Here is a 22,799-nt window from a genome sequence, read left to right as displayed (position 1 = left end):
GATTTTTATGTGCCACAGGCAATACTTAATTTGTGCTGGGGCCCAAATTTTGCTAAGAGGTCCACGGACGCCTCTGACTAATGTCGGGGTTACAGAACACAAGGCTGTCTTGTCTTTATTTCACATCATGGCGCATTCATCCACCAATATGCTCTCCCTGCCCCTATATCTTACACTCGTAAGATCCTATTCACCCCGGCGTTCAACCCTGTGCCCCAGTTCTTTCTTCCTTCTCTTCCTCCTTCTTACCCATTTTGCTGCTTTTCTTTCTCTTGTCTTGTCTGATGATCAAAACTAAGCCCCGATCCCTAAACAAGACTGCAGGTGGATCACACATGCAAACACTGGATCAAATTAAGTACTACGAAGTTCTGGTTCTTTAATACAGCACCTTTCTCTCAGGAGCAGTGGTTCTGCTGTGGTAGCTTCTGTGGATGATGCAGATGAAACTCTTTGAAGCATGGGTGTAATAGCATCCTAAAGAAACCAGTAGGGCTTTTTTGCAATCTTTGCAGTATTTGGGAAACCCTGGTCCATATTCACAAAACTAAATTTGTTCATACATTTATGTTTGGTGTCAAATTTCCTTTTTTATTTTTTTTTATTTTTTACATCTGTCAGGAATTTTCAAATACAGAGAACTCCAAAGCCATAAATCCCACTCAAGGGGTGGGGAAGTGGATGGTCTAAGTTGTGGTATGCCTTGGAGTTTTGGGAACGCCCACACATTGGTATGTTTGTGGGTATTCTCAAAGTCCGATCAATCCCCATTTCAGACTGGAAAGGGTCAGAAATGCACCCAACCAGAAGCAGTGTTGCATAACTGGTGTAAAGGGGAATGGATAACCAGAGATTTGGTGGGGGTGTAGAGGCATAAATTGTGTTCCCTGCAGAAAAAAAACGAATAGAAAGAAGTTCATTTGCACCGGGAGAACATGTTTTTTTAAAGTCTATTATTATTTTATCTATTCCCCCTACCCAAATTATCCAGTATGGAGAACTCTGCACAGCAGGAATAGGATCCTTTTGGAAAGGTCAAATTCTAGAGCAGCATTTCACTGTCCGCGAGACAGTCGGCACTTGGGTCATATATGTGAGTGGAGGAGGATGTTAAGGAGAGAAGTCTGTCTATTTGGGCATTTCTGTTTCTTAGAAAAACCAAAGGAGGTGATGGACGGAGCGTTGACAAAACAAACACTCACCCCCGGTCAACTGATCTGGGTTTAATCCATCACCGTTCTTTAGCTACCTCTGCCACCCCAGTTCAGACATGGCCATATGCAAATCAGTCTGACCCTGTGCCAATTTCTGTTTCTTCCCTTCCATATGTTGCAGTCGCCATTGTTCATCACATTAACCTCCATATGCCCGTGTCGCCCCAATAGCCGCTTCTATTCCGAGTGTCATCAATACTTCCAATTGCCTGTTACATCAATTGGACCTTAGATTCATCTCTCAGTGGTGCTCTAATTACTTATTTCACAATAATTCTTATAGAGGGCTTAAATCTCATTCTGAGTTTGAAATTTGGAGTACTGCACCCAGTCATGACCATACCCTAAGCAGTTGGTAAATTCCACTTGTGCTGTTACCCCATCGGTTTTCTGGAAAGATTTCGTGAACCTTAAGTATCAGACACTCTTGCTCTCAAGCCTGCCAGTCCTTCAGTCCCAAGCACTACTCTGGTCTCCCATCACCTTTACCTCGCCTGTGTAGGAGGGAAGGCAGATATAGATATAGAGTAGAGCGCTTCCCTTGTCTCCCATGTCCTTCTACGAAGGTTGCAGAGCATGAGGGCATGGAGACTAGCTAAGAAGGAAGATGGACACTTGGCAAGGGAAATGCAGCCAGATTCATCAACGGAAAATCTGAGAATCTGGCCCTTTGCGAGTGCAATTTTTGCATTTGGGATTCATCACCCCAAATGCAAAAATTGCAAATAACGAAATCGCTAAATTGCGAGGAATTGCATTTAAGGAATCTCTATTTGAGATTCCTTAAATGCAATTCATGAACCATTTTTGAATTGCGAAATCACTATTTTTGGCCGCTATTTACCGCGAAGTCTGACTTCTTGGTAAATAGCGAAAACTTAGAAAAATGCACTTTAGTGCATTTTTCTAAGTTGTATGTTACACACACATAACATCAGTCTACATTTACATTTCAGGGGTGCTACAGGGTGTCCTTTGGACACCCCTGGCACCCTTGAAATCGCATCCTTATTTGCGATTAGCAAATTGCTAATCGCAAATAAGGAATGACTCCCCATTCATTCCTATGGGCCTTAGGCCCATAGGAATGAATGGGGAGTCATTCCTTATTTGCGATTAGCAATTTGCTAATCGCAAATAAGGAAGCTGTAGAAATTGCAAATAATATTGCGATTTCTACAAGAATCCCGTTTTGCGAGTCTTTAATAGCGATTCCTTAATAATCGCTATTAAGGACTCGCAAAAGAGGACAATGATGAATCTGGGGGATGGTCTTTGGCAAATACCTCGCAGAGTCAACTTTAGGGTACCAGATGACTTGTGATTGCTGCACACATCTCTCCAGGGAAAAGGTCCCGGTGCTGCACAAAGGGACGCAGGAGCATGTGCTCATATGGTATTCATAGCAACCTGGCAGAAACACTTGCTTGACCATCACAAGCATGCAGAACGAGATTAAGAAGCAACAGAAAACACAGGCTCAACATTTAACATAATATCATTCTGCATGGGCAGCCATGGCGGGCGACCACCATGACATCATGGCCATGCCAATGATAACGAAAGACAGCAATGCATGACGCAAAAGTATGTTTATTTCTTGATAGGGGTCAATACGCGTGTGTCATTGGCTGCATTTTTGTCAGTGCATGCCAGAGAAAACAACTGCTTAATCTTCATTCTCCATGTTGTCAAGTGTACAGAGAACTCTAAGTACAGGCATGTAAACATCTAAATGTTTCCAACCAACACATTAATTTAGTTTACACTTCTGGACTTTTTGGCAGTTTGATCTTCTCATTACTCGGCTAAGGTTGTTCCAGGTTGTTTGTGTATTCATACACTGGTTTTAATGCTTTTTTGAACAATAAACAGTACAGGTGAATGAGGTTGCAAGTTAGAAGGTAGGAGATAATTAAAAGATAATTAAAAGTTTGGCATTGCCAAATCTTGCATCTCCTTTATGCAGGCTGAATCTAGACTGGGTACATCCACCATCCTCTCACTACCCATCCACCAGGATGCTAACTCTGTGGTTCAATACTTGATTGGAGGGTGGTGGTGGGATGGAAAGCGGGACATGGAGAACACACTGAAGATAACTTGCCATCATTTGTGTCTCTTTCTTGGGTTTCTTTTGGCTTTCTCCATCTCAGTGGCACATATCTGGTCCCTTGGAGATAAGAAATAGAGTTTGAAACTTCAATAGGTATCTATCACCTTCCCCTCGACACACATACAGTAGAGGGCTTTAGAGGACCAATGCTGGCAGAACCCATGGCCCTCTGTGAAGAAAGTGATCAAGATAAGGGGGAGAAGAACTGAGAAGATAACTCGGTGAAATGTGGAGGGGAGGTTTGGCAACGATCAAAGTTGCATCGTATAATCTGTGTACAGGCTTTAGAATGAACTAGACTTGTTGGTGAAAATTCATACAATTCTATCATTGCTGTGCCTATGCCAAGTCACTCGGGACTAGTGGGAGACATTCTGAATCCCTCCCATATCCACCTTAATTAAATTGTGGGCATTTGCCAGCAGATCATTTGGATGCATAAAAGCTGGGAACCCATCAATTATGCAGCTGGGGAGAAACTTTCACCCAGCTCTAGAACTGAAATAAGACGCTGGAGCAAAAGGAACCTAGTCGGCGATGCGGTAAGAGCAAGGTAAGTGGTTTTCTTTTTTTAAATTTAATTATCCCTCATCATTGTCTGTCGACTCCCTCCCCGCCCTGCCCCACAACTCGTACCTGCACGAGCCGCTCCTGCTTAATTTTTCTTCTCCACCCGACTGCAGTTTTTCTCTGGTTCGAGCAGAAACCATCTTGTGGTTTTCTGCGAACAGGTGAGTGCCAGGGCTGCAAGACATGTTCTATATCACCACTCTCACCCCAGCACCCCCCATGATTTATGTATGCTTTGAATACTCGTGTACAATCTTCATGCAGATTGCCAAATGTACTTCTTGTGATATTTTTTACTATCTTCGAAACTTCGACCTACCATGTGACGAAAATATATTGCAATTTCACCCACTGCTATTACAGTAATGTGGCTCTGCTAAAACATACAAATAAAGTCTATAGTCTAATATACTGGCCTGGTGCGTTTCTGGGATATCAGTAGCTATCTGAGCTTTCTCTACAAGCGCTAAGCGACCTGCAGGTGATTACGCGCTATATAAGCTACAATTAACAATAACAATAAAGTTACATGGGGGCACTGAACGAAAGGCCTCCTTTCAAGTACAAATCTAGTGCAATCTACAAGCGAGTACGCCATGTTCTAGAAGCGTGCTGACAATAAACTCTTTCCCCAGGGCCTCCTAAATGTTGAAGAGCATGATTTGGTCTAGACTATGGAGTAAGGTTACTATCATGATTATTTTTTGTGTAACTGGTTTTAAAAAGAAATAAAACACAATTAAACTGGTTTCCATGACATTGTTAGTAGCAAGCAGCAGGCGTGCACCAAAAGATGCGAGAGATGCAAGCACGGCAATCCACACATTACAGTACCTTCTTCTTGGCCAACAACAACTCCTGGTACGCGTTGGAGCGCAGAAACCGCGCGTAGCTGTCGCTCTTCATCAGCTTGTATATATGCTCCTGCGGACAGAGATGAGAGAAGCGTCAGAAACTGAGATCTACAGATGAGTTGTACCAACATCTTGAGTCCTACCAGCAAACTACGACAAGTCTGCTCCCAAACACTAATATCAACTACAAAACAAACTTTCAACTAATCCAGTGCAATTCTGTAGGTCATTCTGAGGTCAGAGGGGTATCCTGGAAGTGTTACTTTTATGCAAATGATCTCCACTTCAGCCTCAGTTTATGCATCATTGGTAGTGACTGATGCAACACAATATTATATAGAATTACAAGCAAATTCATGGATAGGAAATCCGAAGCACAGAAAAATAATTGTTTGTGACACTATTTACATTGGAACCTGCACAGCACCACCATCTGGGAATTTGTAGGGAACAATTGATGCAAATACTGAGCAAACACAAAGCACTGCCAGAGGCACCAGCATTTATTATGGTAAGTATTATTTTTATTTTTGCTAGTTATTTTATACATGATATTAAAATGCTAGATTACTATTTTGTGTTGGGGTTTATTCATTTTTAAAAGCAGTAAAAAGTATTAACACAGCACTAACAGGTTAGTAGTAAAAACTCAAAAAACAAATGGCATTAGAGTTACTAAGTAAGAACTATTGAAACCTATATTAAAATGACTATGTGCATGTCTCTTAATTATGATTATTATTATTATTTTTTTTAATAAATCTTTTTATTATTTAGAAAAAGGGAAAAAAGGGGAATAGACATATCCGGTGCCATAGATACATACATTGATAATAAGGTGGAACTTGTATTATATCAGGATGGATGTAGAGCAACAGAAGAATCACTGAGCCGCCCGCACTATTGAGTACAAAATAGGATATGCAGCAAGACATTCGATAAACAGTTTAAGTGCGGACTCTCAAGACCCTCCCACCCACAAAATCGAAACAACAGGAGAATCTTGGCAACCAGACACTAGAATTTGAGGAACAAAATCAGGATATTTCGCCAATATTGCGAGTAAGGAAAAACTAAAAGAGAATTGAAAAAAAAAAGAAAGAGAAAAACCATATGAGCGATAACAGAATGAAAACAATAAACCCATCCTGCCACCCTGCACCCCTGCAAACGGCTATCGCCTAATCCCCGGTAGCAGCGTGCCTGTCGCCCCAACTAACTAGGTACTAAAAGTAGAAAAGAGAAAAGTGGGGGAGGGCATTTCCGTACGAGCTCCCGGTCCCCTTCCCCCCCGCCAGAGACTAGCGCCCCCAAGACGAAAAATCGATAATATCTAAAATCACAAAGAATAAATTAGGGGGAGCCATGATGCACCGCCCAACCTCCGGTGGGACCAACAGCCATTAATTTACATCCGTCAAGGCCGTAATACAAACTACAGTCAATCACTCTCAGCCCTTGCCTTTCCGAACCATTACGTGTACCCCTCCCGGTGGGACCATGACGTCGACAGGAGAATCAAAGCGAAAAAAGAGTCTGTATAGATACAATACAAAACAGTTCAAAGTCAGTAAGTTCTCAAGGACTTCAGCAACACAGGAAAGCCCATGCATGGACGGATAGTTCCAACGTAGTTTCCTCCAAGATCGCACAGTCACTGAAGATGGAAAGGATGGGACAGAAGTCCGAGAATAATCAGCCACAGGATTCTCCGGGGGGGGGGGGTACTCAAATCAAGTCTCCCAAAGTCAGCGATAAGGGTAGATGTTGCAATCTGTTCAAAACGTTGGGTTCAGGATGTTCCAGGAGACTGTCTCAGGGCTGCAGCTCCTTTTGTCGCACGGGGTCCTCGCTCAAAGTCAGGATGGTTGTCGTTGAAATCGCAGCTTGCGGTAACACCTGAGATGTAGCAGGGTCCGGTTCTACGCCCGCCTTCTCCAATAAGCCCGTCATTATTTTATTAATCAGAGCATCCACATGTGACTGGGATGCCCCGATGGCTGCCAATACCGTCTTCAGCGACGGCTCACGCTCCGTCCGGTCCATTACTCCACCTCAATACCGATCACGTTCACTTCCCCCGGGGAGCCCGGTTTCTCCGGGGGGAACAGGCAGGAGCGGAGCGGACGGTGTCGGAGGGTGACCGATCGGTTTCTGCGGCAACAATACTTATCTCGCTTCCGTGGGCAAAGACCCCGTCCCACCGAACTCCGGCCGGATCCAACCGGGTCCGCGGGTCAGGGACCTCCACCCCGGCCACTGTCGTGCCACGTCACTCCTCACTCGATGTTGATCAGGCAAGATGAGCGCCATCGAGATCGGGCAAAGTAAAAACCTCCACTGCGGTAGACCGGACCCTGATCGGACCTCACGGCCGATGTTGTTCAACTACGACACGGCCAAGTCAAAACTCGAGGCCCCGGCTGTCCTGCTGGAGTAGGCCACAAACTTCGACTCGACACAGCTCCTTCACCGAAGCCAACAACATTTTCGGAATTGCACCATCGGAGTGAGCATCGGTTCATCCACACGGAGGTCGGGCGTTAAATCAGGATTATAAACAGGATCATCTGGCAGGATACGGAGGTCGGCGGAGCCGGGAGTCTACGCGGCCATCTTGGTTGCTAGCTTGGCTCCTCCTCCGTCTCTTAATTATTAATGTTGAAAAGAGGGGGTGCATGAATACCAGGCAGCTTTGATTCTAAGATTGTCAGCAGTTTGATTGAGTATTCCTGACAACCATGAGTGAGAGGGTTTAGATGGTTTGATTAAGTGTCAATCGAACTTGACTCGACATCTCTAATTTGCATCAACAAAAGACCAGCGACACCGTAAAGGTTTGTGCTGGTGGTCCCAATACTTGCAGATCTTATCCACTGTTGGAATATGACTCACGCTAGCTCACATTAGTGACGGGAGGTACATGCCTACACAACAGTGTGACTTGTGATGACTTGCATTGTAGGACCTGTCTCATCACAATACTTCAGAAATACTGATAATGGCCACACCTCGGTGACACCATTATGCAGAACAATAACACATACTCATCCTTCCTTCCACCACTAATGCAGGTATTGGAGACTCCCTCCTTGTGCAGTGGATGAGTGACCTTAGGGTGAATGCCCCATGCCATATTGACATCCATTGTCAATACCAGTCATTCAATTGAGTTGCAAAAATGCTTTTATGTTTGTGGAGCAGATACTGGACCATCAGGTTCTCAGACTCATTTCATACCGACAGAGGTGGTGATCATCCATTCTACATGAGAAGAGGGCGTAAAGTTGTAAAGGTTCTTTGCCTGTCAACAACATGTTTTGTATAACTATAAGTTTGAAATCTTTGCAATGTCGACTAAATCTTGCACAGAGTGTTGGGGTGCATGAGAACATTTCATAAATCTCACTTTTATGCAAGTATTCTTTCACAGAACAAAAACCCCCAAAGTTGGGAAACTGCAAACTTCATAACCTTCACTATGTGGTTGGGTTGTTATCTTTATGTGATAAGTTGAAACATCTCAACCCTCATATTCTAAATCCTCTGATAAACAGTGGCTGAGGCAGAGGTTTAGTTTCTCCCAAACAATCTTATATCTATTTCAGAACAAACCTTTCCCTGTGGCCTCTGGTACATCTGTATCTCCATAGAGGTTATGAAGCTAGGGACAGGTCCACCCCCTAATCGTGGGGACAGGATATACCTGGCTAGCTTTGGAATACAAGGAAGGGCATAGCTGTTACTAGAGCACAGTAGGAGAGCAAAGTTGTATTGGAGCACTGAAGTCAAAGTACCCAGCACATGACTATGACCAAAGACAGCCTTTACACCAGAGCAAGTTGTATGTGAAGCAGTGGGAGAAAAGGAATGCAGTGAGTGCAGGCGAGTCAGTGGTGAGGTGGTACAAAGCAGAGAGGAGTGCCAAAAGATGGTGATACTGGACACATAAAAGGGTGGCTTGCTAGGATTCTGTAGTTGAAAGACAGCTGCATAAACTTGAGGAATTCTACCACAAGGCCTGATGTCCGAGGGCTCCTGGGGCTATCCAGGGACTAATCATTTAATTGATTCTAGATGTGCTGTTGACAAATATCAGGCGGTTTAAAGTAAAATGAGGAAGTTCCGGCGTGTGTGAAGAGAACACGCTGCTGCCAACAATTCCAGAGCTGCTCTCACAGGTAAAGGATGGAACAAGAGATACTCTACATGTCTTGTGGTTGGCGTCAGTGGTGCAACAACCATTCCAGGTCGCGTGGAATTTCTGACCATGACAGGCATAATGGCATTCAGTGATTAGAGGGTTCTGTCTTACAGAGATCAACACTTGTTACCTGTTCACTGTACAACACTGGCCCATTCAATGGCAGCCTAAGAAGATTGTTACTAAAACTTGTCCTCGGCCAACATGGCACTCAGTATGAGCTGGTATTAGTTCAGTTCGATTTCCAGCCCTAGTCGATTTCACTCTGCTATCCCAACTGTACACTAGCCCACTCGCCCACTAAGAAAAAACCTCTGCCTAACTATAGTGTTTCTGTGCTTGCAAAGAACCCTTGCACAGCCTAGCAGTCAAGAGCGCTTTCGCCTTTTTTCCCATCCAAGAGGGCAGACACGGTCAATATTATAGCATTCTCCCACAATTTTTTGAAGCGCTGACATATATATCAGCAGGCATCTTTGCGTACAGTGCCTGAGGATCTGAAGTCCTCCATCTTCACCTTTTCAGGCTTCAGAAGTGAAAACCACATGCACTTTGCCAGGTTGGACATGGCCCAGCGACCTTGTAGACTCAGTATGGTGCTGGGGAAATGTCCTCTCTTTTTAAATACTGTATGTACACTAGCTACCCTGGCGCTCTCTCTCCAGTTTCCCCGAGATTGACTACCACTATTCCCAAATACGTGGTTCAAGCACCCCTTCTTGAGAAAATGGGGGTCCTGACTTCTGCCCTTAGCTCCTGCAGGGGTCTTTTATCAAAACCACCAGTATGATGCCAACGAAGACCCTCTTAAAATCCAACATTATGTTCTGTTGCGTGAAACCTGGGAAGCGGGCCTATGTTGTTGAAGAAATTGCTATAATTACACTAGGAGAAGAGTAATAATGTCATACTGTAAATTATTATATATGAGCTTTTTACTTGGCAAACTGTGGGTGCTTAGCACAACATTTCTCTTAAGCAGGATTCTGTATCCCACTGGAAGGTTGGTTTCTTGATGGGAAAAGGTAAATTATTCTTTGTGATCTTGTCTGATAACTCATTGATCAACACATCACTTACAATGTCCTTATTTTCATTAATTTCTGTCCACAGGTTTTAAGAAGGATGACACCAAGGGTCAGGTGGAACCACAAACCACAGTATAGCTGGTCAACAGAACTAGGAAGAAGGCCAGAACGGGCATATCAAATGTCTACGGTGACAACAGGGTCACCAGGGGCAGTGCATCTCCAGACGTTGCGTGTCCCAGTAATTTCTTCCCACACACCAAGTCACTGGAGCACCCTGATGAGAAGAAGCCTGGCGTTTGGAAGGAGCTCAGTCAGTGTACCCCAATGGAAGCTCCCGCAAGGTGTTTACTTTCAATCCCTGGTAAAGTGTTGCTGCAGCAGCACTGCACTTTATCAGGTGTTAGCCGAAAACTGTTTCTGCATACACAAGCTAGCAGATCAGTGAACTTTATTCATATTACACTCTACACTTACACAGAGTAAGGGCTGCAACCAATGCCACAGTTATGAAGGAGTACGAATAAATGAGTCACGGGAGAACAGGTTTCCCGTGTCATCTCCCCCGCTGCCTCGGCCTTTGCCTCGCTTGTGCTCCCTCGCTTGTGCTAATGCTGCTCTGCTCCTCCTAGCTCTATTATTTATTTTATTATTTTATTTTTTTTGAAAACCTTTATTGATATCAAAAGAAGACAAATCGAGGACCACAACCAAGCCGGACGGCCGCAGTGTACACAACAGTCAGGAGTCATCAGACAAATATTACATAATCAAGCAATACAAAGCAGAGGCCGTACAATCGCAATAGGGGAGAAGAAATACAAAAACTAAAGGGCTAAAACACAGGAGTAAATAAGGCTTAATTTTACAATAAGGGGAGAGGACGTATGACAGGCACACCTGCAATACGGAGGCATCCGACATCCCGTAACCAACCACAACATTAAGAAGGGGGCATGGGGCAAAATATCAGGGGTACAACACAATGCAATCAAGAAATCAGGATATGTGAGATACAGTCAGCCCCTGAGCATTATCCTCGTAACACGCCCGCCACCCGGGACACTACCAAGGCAGAACAGAGGGATCGGAAGACAATGCATCCAAATCCGCCCGTCACAGCACCCTCTGGGACGCAGGAAGGAAAAAAAGGGGGGGGGACTAGGTAGGTGGGGGGGGAAGAGGAAGGGAAAGGAAAATGGAGGGAAGAAAAACCAAACAATAAAAAGGGAATAAGGAAATATGAAAAAAGAAAGGTAAAAGACACGCCGACACGGCCCCCCGTGGTGGGAGGACAGGAGACAAAAGGATTAGCGGCCCAAGTGGGGCATGGCGATCGGAAGGAAAGACAGCCGAAATATAGCAGGAGGAGTAACGATGCCATACCCCCACCCGAAACACACCATAGGAGGTCGGGACAGACGCGGCCTCACGAAAAAGAGATACAAAAGGGCCATAGAACCAGAAGACAAACAAAAAATAGAACCCAACCCACCCGTCCCACCCTGCACCCCTGTAGAAGGCTATGGCCTAACCTTCAAACAGCGTGCCTGTCGCCCTAAACCAGAACCCGAAATATAGCAAGGAGAAAGAAAGAAAAACGAGACAAAAAGGCCACAAAAGCGGAGAAAAGAAAACAGGAGGGAGGAGCAGAATAACTATAATACAATCGGTAGGCCGCAGCCCTCCGCCCAACCCGACAAGTACAATCAAAAACAGACCAGGACGACACCCCATCACGCGCCACGAAATATTAGAAGAAGGGGACCTCCCACCCCCCTACGATCAGAAACAATTGTGCAACGAAATCGCATACCGGGAATCAAGCAGAAGTCGTACATTTCACCCCCAACCCTTCCGAGCGACAAACCCCACCCACCACATGGCAATGTACAACCACATACTAAATACGAAATCAGCATATAATCGAGTGGAATGGTGACTAGCATAGCTACGTGGGGGGTAAATAGATCGACAAGTGAGCAGTAGTCCAAACTGAAAGTATTGATGCATCAACAATCGAAGCACGAGCCATGAGAAACAGGAGTTCAGTTGCGCCACTGGAGCAGGCGAGGTGGTCCCAATTTTAAACACAGGCAAAGTCATCGAAGCAGGCGCAGGAGGAAGTCCACCCATAGTTTCAGGCAACAATGTCGAACAGGGGCGCAGTACAGCATCCGAGTCCCCGGGGTCCGAACCTTGAAAAGCAGGGCGCCCCAAAGTCACCAGCACACTACACGATCTTCGATCAGTGGTGGAGACACTCAGGTCAATCGAGGGGGGTGAGGCAATGAAGTCATCGAAACAAGAGGGCGACAAGAAGAAACGGCCGCCCAAAATGGCGGCGGATCGTGGCGGACCCACCGAGACGCCCAGGGCCAGGGAAGCGTGCAGGGATCTGAGGGCTTCCAGGATATCTCTGACTGTCGGCTCACGCCCACCAGATCCGATCCCCACACAATCAGGCAACTCGGGCCCGCCGCCACAGGGTGACTCTCGTTCCAGAGGGCCGGCCGCCATTTCGTGAATCAGCCCAATCGCCGCCCACGAGGACCCCCGGAAATAACAGTTCTCAAATGTAGGACTTTACAAGCGCCGGGGGTCCCAGCAAGGGCGGCTTCGATGCCAAAAGGATGTCCGCCCAAAACGGGTCTCCGCCCGCACCAGCACCGGCGCCCCAAACAAGCGGAGTCCGGGCCCCGAGGACCAGGGCCGCCGGACAAAGCAGCGGCGGGGGGAGACCCCTTCTCAGAATCAGGTCCCGGGGCTTCTCACCCACGTCGGCCACGCGGCCAGCAGGGCAGGCCCGGGTCAGGATCGCCGGGATCTTCGCACATCGGCTCCCAACACTGGTTCTCGCTCTCGGCCGGGGCCGAGAGCCGTCGGATCCCACCGGCCGGGTCCCAGTCCAAGTCTCGCAGAGGCCCCGATCTCTCGGAGGCCAGAACTCCGGAGCCACTGCACGCCGAGACCCCGGGGTCAGATGGTAAGTACAAACAAGCCGTTATGTTTCCAATTCCCCAAAAGTGCGCCGTCCCGGGACAGGATAAAAGACAGGATAGGCAGTCAGGATGGAGGGCTGCGGGAGCCGAGCTAAAGGGCGACCATCACGGCCGCGAGCTAGGCTCCTCCCCTAGCTCTATTATTGTACTTGTTTCATTCTACTGTTGTTGTTATTCCCTTGTTCTATTGTTGTTGCTGCTGTTGTTGTTATTTTATCTCTGTTTCCCATCTTATTGTAATACCAGCAGCTACACCGCCACTGAGGTCATAGCCTTGGAGCACAGACTCCACAACAACAACTGCTGATGCTAGTCCCCACGCTCAACAGTAGGACCTTTCTCTTGCCGCCACTGCCTCTTCTCCTGCAACACCGGAGCTCCCACACATGCAACCGCCGCACAACGCCTACCACAAATGTGCCTGGACAACTCCACTGCCTCCCGCTAAACACCCAATCACTCTGCAAACATGCAACCAAGATCTGGAACACCATCACCTTCCTGACCCTGACGTCGTCTTCCTCACGAGGCCTGGCTCAACCCTGCACCTGCACCCAACATCACTATAGCCAAGCCCAACAGATACAAGATAGCACACTGGGACTGTATCAACAAACACAGATGTGGAATCACCATCATCCACACAGGAACCATCCACTGCACCACCACCACAGACAACACCACCCCGATCATGGAACACATCAACTTCCAACTCAAAGGAGAAGGCAAATTCACCATCAGAGGCACCCTCACCTACAGACCTTCAGGTCCATGCCCCAGCTTCTCCTACGCCATCCCTACATATTCCTTGGACACCTCAATTTCCACCACGATGACCCTAACAATGCCAACCTACTTGAAAGCATGAAGAACATCGGCCTCAACCAACTAGTCACCAGACCCACACAGAACGCAGGACAGCCATGTCACCAAGCTCACCTAGACAGACCACTCAATCGTCCACTTCACCATCACAGGAGCCCCCAGTACCACCATGAAGCTGCCTAGAACATCACACTGCAGCTGGAACAAAGTATTGAAGGCCAATGGGCCAACAGCATCAACACCTCCCTCTCTGACATCACAACCATCCTTGATCAGGCTGTCAAGAACTTCACTGCCTGGATCACTGACTGCGTAGACAGAGTCGCACCCATCAAACCCACCAAACTCATGAGAGCCACCAAACATGCCAGTTGGTACACCTCAGAACTAAGAACCACGATATGCAACGGCAAGCAACTAGAAAGGAAATGGCTCATCAGCAAGCACAGCGACTGCACCACCTTCAAGACATCACTAAACCAATGCCACCAACACCTGAACAAGATGAAAAAGAATGTCATACCCAACCACATTGTAGCCAGCTCCAACCACAGCAAAGAACTCCTGAGCATTGTTAAGGAGTTCACCAACCCCTCCACAACGGAAAACATCATCACCCCTTCCCAAGAACTCTGTGACACCCTGGCAGGCTTCTTCCATGATAAGAGCTCACCATCTACAAAGACTTTATACCCCAACCCACCACATCCGACATTCTCAGCCTCCTTGCTCCAGCAGATGTAAACTCTGACCACCGGACCACCATGTAGGACCAACTCACAACACAGAGCACCTCAGCTATAGTGCACTCCATCCACTCAGGAACACCCACGGATCCCTGCCCACATGTTCAACCTCGGAATCAGGACTATCAGCAACAAGCTCACCACCATCTTCAAAACATCCATCACCTCGGCCACCTTCCCAGAAGAATGGAAACACAAGGTAGTCAAACCCATCCTCAAGAAACCATCCGCCGACCCCAACCAGCTCAATAACTTCTGGCCCATCTCTCGGCTCCACTTTCCCACCAAAGTCCTTCAACCGCCAATTCATGGAATACCTGAATAATAATGATCTTCTGGACTAATTCCAATCTAGATTCCATTCGAACCGCTGCCCCGAAACTGCTCATATCACAGCCACCTACGATATGAGAACCCTCCTGGATTGGGGGGAAGCAGCCAACCTGATCCTCCTCGACCTCTCAGTAGCCTTCAACACTGTGTCCCACCACACCCTGATCAAGAGGCTTCATTAGATCAGAATCTGAGCTGATGCCCTCAAATGGATCGCATCCTTCCTCACTGGAAGAACCCATTGAATCTGCCTACCACACCTTTGGCCTCAGAACCCTAGAACATCATCTGTTGCTGTCCCTCAAGGTTCATCTCTCAGCCTTACTCTGTCCAATGCCTACACAACCCCCTGGCCAATACAGTCAGAACCCAGGGACTGAACATCATATTCTATGCAGACAACACCCAGCTCATTCTCTCTCTATCTGAAGACCCTTGCATCACGAGTCCCAAATTCTACCTGAGCATGACCAGCATTGCTGACTGGATGCAAAACAACTGCCTCAAACTCAACACAGACAAAACAGAAGTACTGATCCTTGGGAACAATGGCTGCCATTGTAGTGACTCCTGGTGCCCTACTGAGCTAGGACACTCATCCACTTCTACAGACCCCACCTGGAACCTCAGTATCATCCTAGACAGCAAACTAGCCATGAAAAAAACAGATCAATGCAGCCCCCTCCAGCTACTTCCTTATACTTCTCAGGCTCCGAAAGATCTTCAAATGCCTCCCAGTGAACACCAGATGGAATGTCACTCAAGCCCTCATTACTAGTTGCCTGGACTATGGCAATGCACTCTACGAAGGAATTACCACACACATCCTGAAGAGACTGTAAATCATACCGAACTCAGCAGCCAGACTTATCATCGACCTCACCAAACGGACCCACATTTTTCCCACAACATCCAGAAACTCCACTGCGTCCCCGTCCACAAGAGATGTCAATTCAAAATGCTGACCCATGCCTACAAAGGCCTGCACAATCAAAGACCATTACATCAACCACCGCCTTAGTTTCCATCAACCCTCCAGACCCCTGCGCTCCACCTCACACCACCAGCATCAGGAAAAGCAACAGTGGAGGTTACACCTTTCCTACCTTGCCACAAAGTCCTAGAAAAACCTCCCCCTCCAACCTCCAGACCACATCCTACCATCAGGAACTCAGAAGGGGACTCAAGACTTGGCTGTTCAACTAATTCCACATGAGCAACAAGGCTCTCAGCACCTGGATACCTCGCAGGTGAATAGCAGCGCTCTATATATCCTGATTGATTGGGGCATGTGTAATAGAGGTCTGTGGGTGGAGGGTACCCCAATTATTATCCCTCGAGCATCCTTTAGGTTTAGTAGTTGTGGCCAAGGATAGTCTGCTGTGGGTCCAATTATAGTTGTGTTTGTCCAGCTACTCTATGTTCCAATGGTTATGAGGACTGGAAATCCCTGGACCCAACTATCAACATCTCCATTATTTGGAGGATGCAACACCCCAAACACCCTCTCACCGAATGTACACCTGTGGGGGCGCATTAGCAATTTAACTTTTGATTTGTGTCGCGTCTTCAGATTCCCCGAGTGTTACAGACAAGAGACCTCCGAACCCTTGGAACATTGGAGGCCTAACATTAGTATGCCATCTTTATGACAACAGTTACAGTTACACATGTGTGTTCTTCACCACAGAGGTCTCTTTGCTGCAAACGCCCCTCGTCGCCAATGTTTTCTACTTTCTCCTTGACACAGAGGCGTTCTCCCAGAGCAGGGAGCTGGTACCCCCGAGAGGGTGATGGATAGCACCTTGACTTATGCAGCATTAAAGCATCCCCACTGGTGAAGCAGATGAGAACAAATTCTCCCCTAGGAATGTCTGCATCATTAAGCTCTTAATTTATGCAGTCGGTACAGTTGAATGTTAATGAGCCACCATACCTAACCTCATTACACAAAAAGGCATTTTGTATACAGTGGCGGGTTTTATATGCCCTCTGAAAAATCTTGCAACTGTGCCATCACATCGATTTCAGATCAGGAAATAATTGTTTACCTGCAGACATCACCGCCTGTTAATTAGTGTACGCTTTAAAAAAAGTGGGGCATTGTTCTAAAGATATTTGGTAACTGTACCTTTATGTGCTTGATTAATAAAAACCGTTATAATAATAGAGTTTTTCTTTGTACACAATCTAATAATAGAAAAAGATAATCATAAAGCAGGTTGCAATAAAATAATATAAAAGCTTAGCCTACAGACTTCAGTATTCTAATCCATACATTTACTAATTACAAAAAATATTCCATATATCTACCAGTTGGTGACCGATTTCTAATTTTGCATTGATATAGCCTGTGAGGTATAATCCATATACATACAATTCAGTTGAAAAAACACAAATGGATAAATGTTTCAGAGGGAGATTTTTTGCGGTGGCAAATGTAAGCTTTCTCGACATTGTATCTAAATTTTGTGGGGAGATAGACGAGAAGGCTCCCTGTCCTCCCCTCTGCCGGAAGTGACGTGACACAGACCCTTGCTCTCAAACAAACTCAATGGAACGAAGGGTGAGTTAGGCACATCCCAGTGTGGTATTCTTACATCCTGAATTTATGAATTCGACTGATAAATTTGACTGCTTAATACTGATTTTCAAATTTTTTTTCAAAGTCCAGGTGTATTTGAGTTAACTAGTGTGATTCTGCAACCAGTATTTTTGTAGCCGAATTTAATGACTGATAAATCCAGTTGCAAAAACACCACCAGTAATTCTGTGTATGTGGAGAAAACTGCTCTGTATTAGGAAGCAACCTATAAAGACAGAGATTAGGTCATGTCCTGCTGCCATCAGCACTGGAAACGGTACTATTTTGACCCTAAAACCTTACACTCACTCCTAATGTAGCAGAAAATCCACTTCTGCAGAGAATCCAGCACCACAGTATAAGAATCACAGCTGCCTTTGTAGATTTCAGAATCTAACAGAGTCCTCCACTCTACACTGCCACCTGGTCTTCAAACCACCTAAAACCTTTATGATGGTCGCTGTCTGTGGGAGGAAGGTGAAATTTAATATGTGCATGGTGGAAAAAGAGGAGCCTAGGCTAATGGACTACCTACCCAAAATAAGCACTAAAGGGAGGTGTAAACTCTGGCGAGAGTTCACGAAGAAGGTGAGCGAGGTATCCGTGCGTCCTTGCAAATATTTGCAAGACTTGAAGCAGCATGTTTGTGAGATACCATCTAAACACCCCTTGATTCCTTGGCAACAGTGGGTGCCTCAGCATCAGAGCAGTATCTGCAACCATGGGAGGAAGCTATCTGCATCATCATCATCAGCCCTACAAACATTGCGAGTGTTGACGATGGAGCTGAGGGTATTGAAGAAGATAATATCAAGCACCACGCATTGAAGTTAATGAGCTACATATGAAGTAATGAAAGTGATACATGCAATATTAGATCGCCTGCTGATAATTGTCTTTGTCAATGCCGTATGCACATTGTTGCTAGGAGAGCGCAATGGTGGGCAATGTATTTTCATATGTGTCCTATGAGTGTTGCTCCAGTATGTACATCTTGCCAAATTTACATAAATGTGTATCTCATGCAGGATTTCTCCTCAGACATTAGTCTGTACAGCTTGGTTCCAGTGGCACAGTATGCACGGGACCCATATCCAGGCATACCCATCCCACTTAGAGTAAAATAAGGGATGGCATGGATCATGTGCCTAATGCCCCTTCTGTTGGCCTTCTCCTCTGCCAGATATAGGATGCAGTATCTCTGTTCTACCCATATGTCCTGCTGCCTCTGGATGTGCAGTGCCTAAGGGCGGAAGGTGCCTTTGTATTGTGGATCCTCCTAACCAGCTCTGCAAGAACTCCCCAACTTTAGCAATTGCTGCTGTGATTTGGGTGCAGTGGTGTTGATGTGCGGCATTTCTTACCTCCACAGTAGCTGAGGTAGGAAAGTAGCTATTCTTTGGCTTGTCTGATGCAGGCTTTGTGCCGGGTGGTACAGCTGGCCTGTGCTGGATGTGGTGTAGGTGACTTCCTCTCCTCTTCATCATCTGAAAACCAGGCCTCAATGGCTGTACCAGCCAAATTCTTGAGTACCTGATGTTCCTATTGTTGCATTTCCACCTCTTCCATCCTGCTTCAATTCTCTTTGCCTGGGTGGTCTTTCCAGATATGGGCCCTGCTGAGATGATATTTGAGCAGCATGACTGGTGCTGATCGTGGGCCAAGCACGGACAGGCACAGACGGGCTGGAATAAACGTGAACGACTAAGCAGACCAATTAAATTTACCACTGAGAAGGATGTATTTTCCTTTCATGTTAGATGACACTCTTGAGAACTTTAGGAAATTGGACAGAATAACTGGACATTATCAGCAGACTTCAGGCAGGTTACATCGATTCAAGATGCAGCACCTGTGACATCTCACGCCTCATTGGCACTTCTACCCGGTGCTGGAAAGAAGGTTGTTTCAAATGGAGATCACACTAATAATTCAATTGATCAAGAAGAGAAAAGAGCAAGATTTTTTCCAAAATGTTGCTGCTACTAGAGTATGGCTCCCTCATTTGGAGCACACCTGACACACCTTCTTCACACCTTGCTATGTAATTAATTTTTAAAGAATTTTCCCAGAGCAGTCAGCTCGCATGCCATTACCTCTTGGCACTGGTGACTTAAGTCATTACCAATTGGAGCTGGCGACTCAAGTCATTGCCTCTTGGCACTTGCGACTGAAGCCACTGACGCTTGGCACTGGGGACTTGTCATTACATGCACTGGAATACTTTGTCTCCTGTGCCCCAGGTGCCAAATCGGGCCCTTCGTAGAAGCAGGAACAGCAGTAATCTCTATGGACCGGATTCAGGGGGGCTGTTTTGAGCTCCACATCCTGAATCACTGAATCAGAACAAGAGAAATTTACCATGTAGTTAGGTCTCCGGAAAATCTGCCAATATGGAGCTTTTTCCATCACTGTAAGTGCTGGGTTTAATAGCGATGTGGGGGGGGCATGCGGATCAACCAAGTGTCCTGAACATCCACACATTCAAAAGTTTGAAGGATTTTATTTACTGACATTCTGCAGGTAGTTTCTTGCCCTGGAAGTGCATGTACAACGGTCCTGGTGAGAGGCAGAAGTATTTGTCTTTGCACCGCAGGACAAGAAGGGACCACTGCCATATTTCTTGGTGGTACATGGGTGTCTGTAGAAGAAAGATATTCTCACTGTAACATAGAAGATACATGAGTAGATGTTTATTTTTCTATTCATGAGATTTTGGAAAGTAGGCACACTCTTGGAAATCTACAACTCTTAGAGATTTCCAAGGCGAAACCTAGGAGTTCGGTGAATCTGCAAAAAGGTGGAAATCCATCTCAAACGTTGTTGGAACTTCTGTGAGTAGATCTGGACTTTTTCAAGCTGCCTTGGATCTCAACTCCAAATAAATTCATGCAAACTTTACAGCCCAAGAACAGCGTTTACAATTTTTCTTATTGTCTGGAGACAGCATTGAAGAATTGTTGTATTACCTTAAAAGAACTAAAATGCAGGATGGCCAATCACTATTCAAAGCATCTTTAAGAAGCGAGGAGATCTGCTGGCTTTATGTAAAGTGTAGCTGATGTACTATGACATTGAATTGCGGTCAATTCCATTGACCTACAATCATATCACATCCACTACATGACCTACCACCAGGTCATCCAAATAAGTATATTATTATTATTTTCACCCTTACATAGTCTAGCCTGTTAACAATTGTATGCACCAAGTATGCTTAGCTAGTCATGCCTTGCCAGGTAGTGTTTGTGTCGATGTAATGGATGTGATCAAATTGGCATGTGATATAATGGATGCAATATAGTAGAGTGATACCATAGCTGAACAGATGCCATTTAAACAGTCAGATAAACTCTAGTTATTTCACTGTCCAGGTAAGCTTTACATGCACTGACTAGCTGTTAGTCCATGCAGGTAGATCAACATTGTACATCTTAGACTGAACTGAGACAGGTGAGCAGCAATGTCCTTTTCACTGCATTGTTTAGAGCGCTCCACTTCCCCTTGGAGGTAGCACCAATGTTGACCGGCACGATGATTGTGTAAATGGTTATGCTGACCCTTAGCAATGCTATGCTAGATTAATGCTTCCGTTGAAGAATCCTGTATCAGGAGAACTCTAGCATCTAGGAAGACAGCATAACATGCCCGCACTAGATTATACCAGGACAATAAGACATCCAGGAAATATTATGCCAGGAGACTGCCCTCAGGAACCCTATGCTAGGAGAATCGCGTCCCTGAGGATTGCAATGCCAGGAGATTGTGTGCCCGCAGGGAGACCACAAAGAGAATGCTGCACCCAGGAATTACGATCAATGAAGAATTCTGATCCATTGAACATTTCCTCCTTTTCTTCTTTATTTTCCTGGTCCACCAGTGCAGTTCCCTCCCTCTTTTCCCTACCTTATACCTAGCACATTTTGGTGGTATAACACTATTTTTCATGTATTTCCCTGATTACGTTTCTTTTAGTGGGAAATATACTGAAATTTAAAAAAGGTGTTTCATTTCAACCATATACTCAGTTCTGATGTAGGTCAAGTGTTAACTTCAAGCTTTTAAATATCATGAACCAGGTATTAAAAGAGGTGCCAGAACAGTTATCCACCTGGGCGAAACAATGAAGAAACAAAATGAGAAACGAAGAATTATGGATTATTTATTATTTACTAATGTGTGGTAACATGTTTACTTTTTTAAGCTCCTTTTCACAGTTGCATTAATGGATGTAATTTTGAATATTTTATTGCAGATTTCATTGTTAGAACTAAATCTCTAATAAAACTTGAACTTGAAACTTAAACTTTATTATTTTCTCCCCTTTCTTTTTTATCTCAGGTCCCTACCTCTTTTCCCTACATTATTCCTAGCACATTTTGGCAGTAAAACACTATTTTTCATGTCTTTTGCTGATGAAGTTTCTTTTTGTGAGAAATAAATTGAAATTAAAAGCACTCTGCCTTTTATTTCATCCTAATATTTAGTTCTGATATAGGTAATAGTTACAATAAGATTTTATATAGCATGAACTAGATATTACAAAATGCACCAGAGAGGTGAACAATTTGGGTGAAACATCTGAGAATTATAATTTTTTTTTTTAAATAAACATAATTTTTATAAGGAATGAATTGTATAATGCGATTTAATAAAATAAGGGTGCTATACATTACGAAAAAAAGCAATAATAATAAGGCAGATGTCAACATTTAGGAGAGACAAATACATTTGTAAACAACTCAATAGTGAAGCTTTTGGGCCTTCATGTGCAAAGTAACTTTAAGGTCGCAAACCTCGAATTCCGAAAAATTCAGCTTTTGCGACTGAAAAATGTCATTTTTGTATTTACAAAACCCAAATTGCGATTCCTTATTGGTTGCAATTTATGATTTGTTATATGGCATTTTAGCACTTGAGGGCCATGGCGACAACAATGTGAGGGTAATGCACTTGTGTAATCGGAGACAAGTAAGCACTTGCCAATTTCAGCGAGATGGTGGGAAGAGGGAATCTGAAACAGAGAATAATGTTTGTGTCGAAACTACTGATTTATGAATATGTCAGTATGATAACAGAGATCATGAAACTGAGAACAATAATGAGCCAGAGAGTGTGCACAGAAGGTGACTTCTGACCAGTGCCTAATTTATAAAAAATTAAGTGCCAGGGAAATCGTCAGGAGGCCACTGCAGCTTGCACCACCCATTGCCAATAACAGTACCAACACAATTGCTAAGCATCACACTCCTCCAAATGTGACAATTCAGAGCTATAAGAATGGCTTGGGTGACAGATATTAGTAATTTTTAATGTATGTTGA

The 22,799-nt window shown here is 45.1% G+C and overlaps 1 protein-coding gene across 2 annotated transcripts in view; it reads right to left on the bottom strand.

The window, feature by feature from the left end:
* RGS6 (regulator of G protein signaling 6) overlaps positions 1–22,799 on the bottom strand; it is a 1,203,707-nt gene that overhangs the window by 71,806 nt on the left and 1,109,102 nt on the right. For both annotated transcript variants that reach the window (XM_078659475.1, XM_078659476.1), the window contains exon 16: positions 4,735–4,824. In XM_078659475.1, coding sequence (XP_078515601.1) covers positions 4,735–4,824 — 90 coding nt within the window. The remainder of the gene's footprint in view (positions 1–4,734; positions 4,825–22,799) is intronic.

The sequence above is a fragment of the Lissotriton helveticus genome, chromosome 9 (genome assembly GCF_964261635.1).
Source record: "Lissotriton helveticus chromosome 9, aLisHel1.1, whole genome shotgun sequence".
Taxonomy (NCBI): Eukaryota; Metazoa; Chordata; class Amphibia; order Caudata; family Salamandridae; genus Lissotriton; species Lissotriton helveticus.
This window is presented reverse-complemented; position numbering and strand designations above follow the sequence as displayed.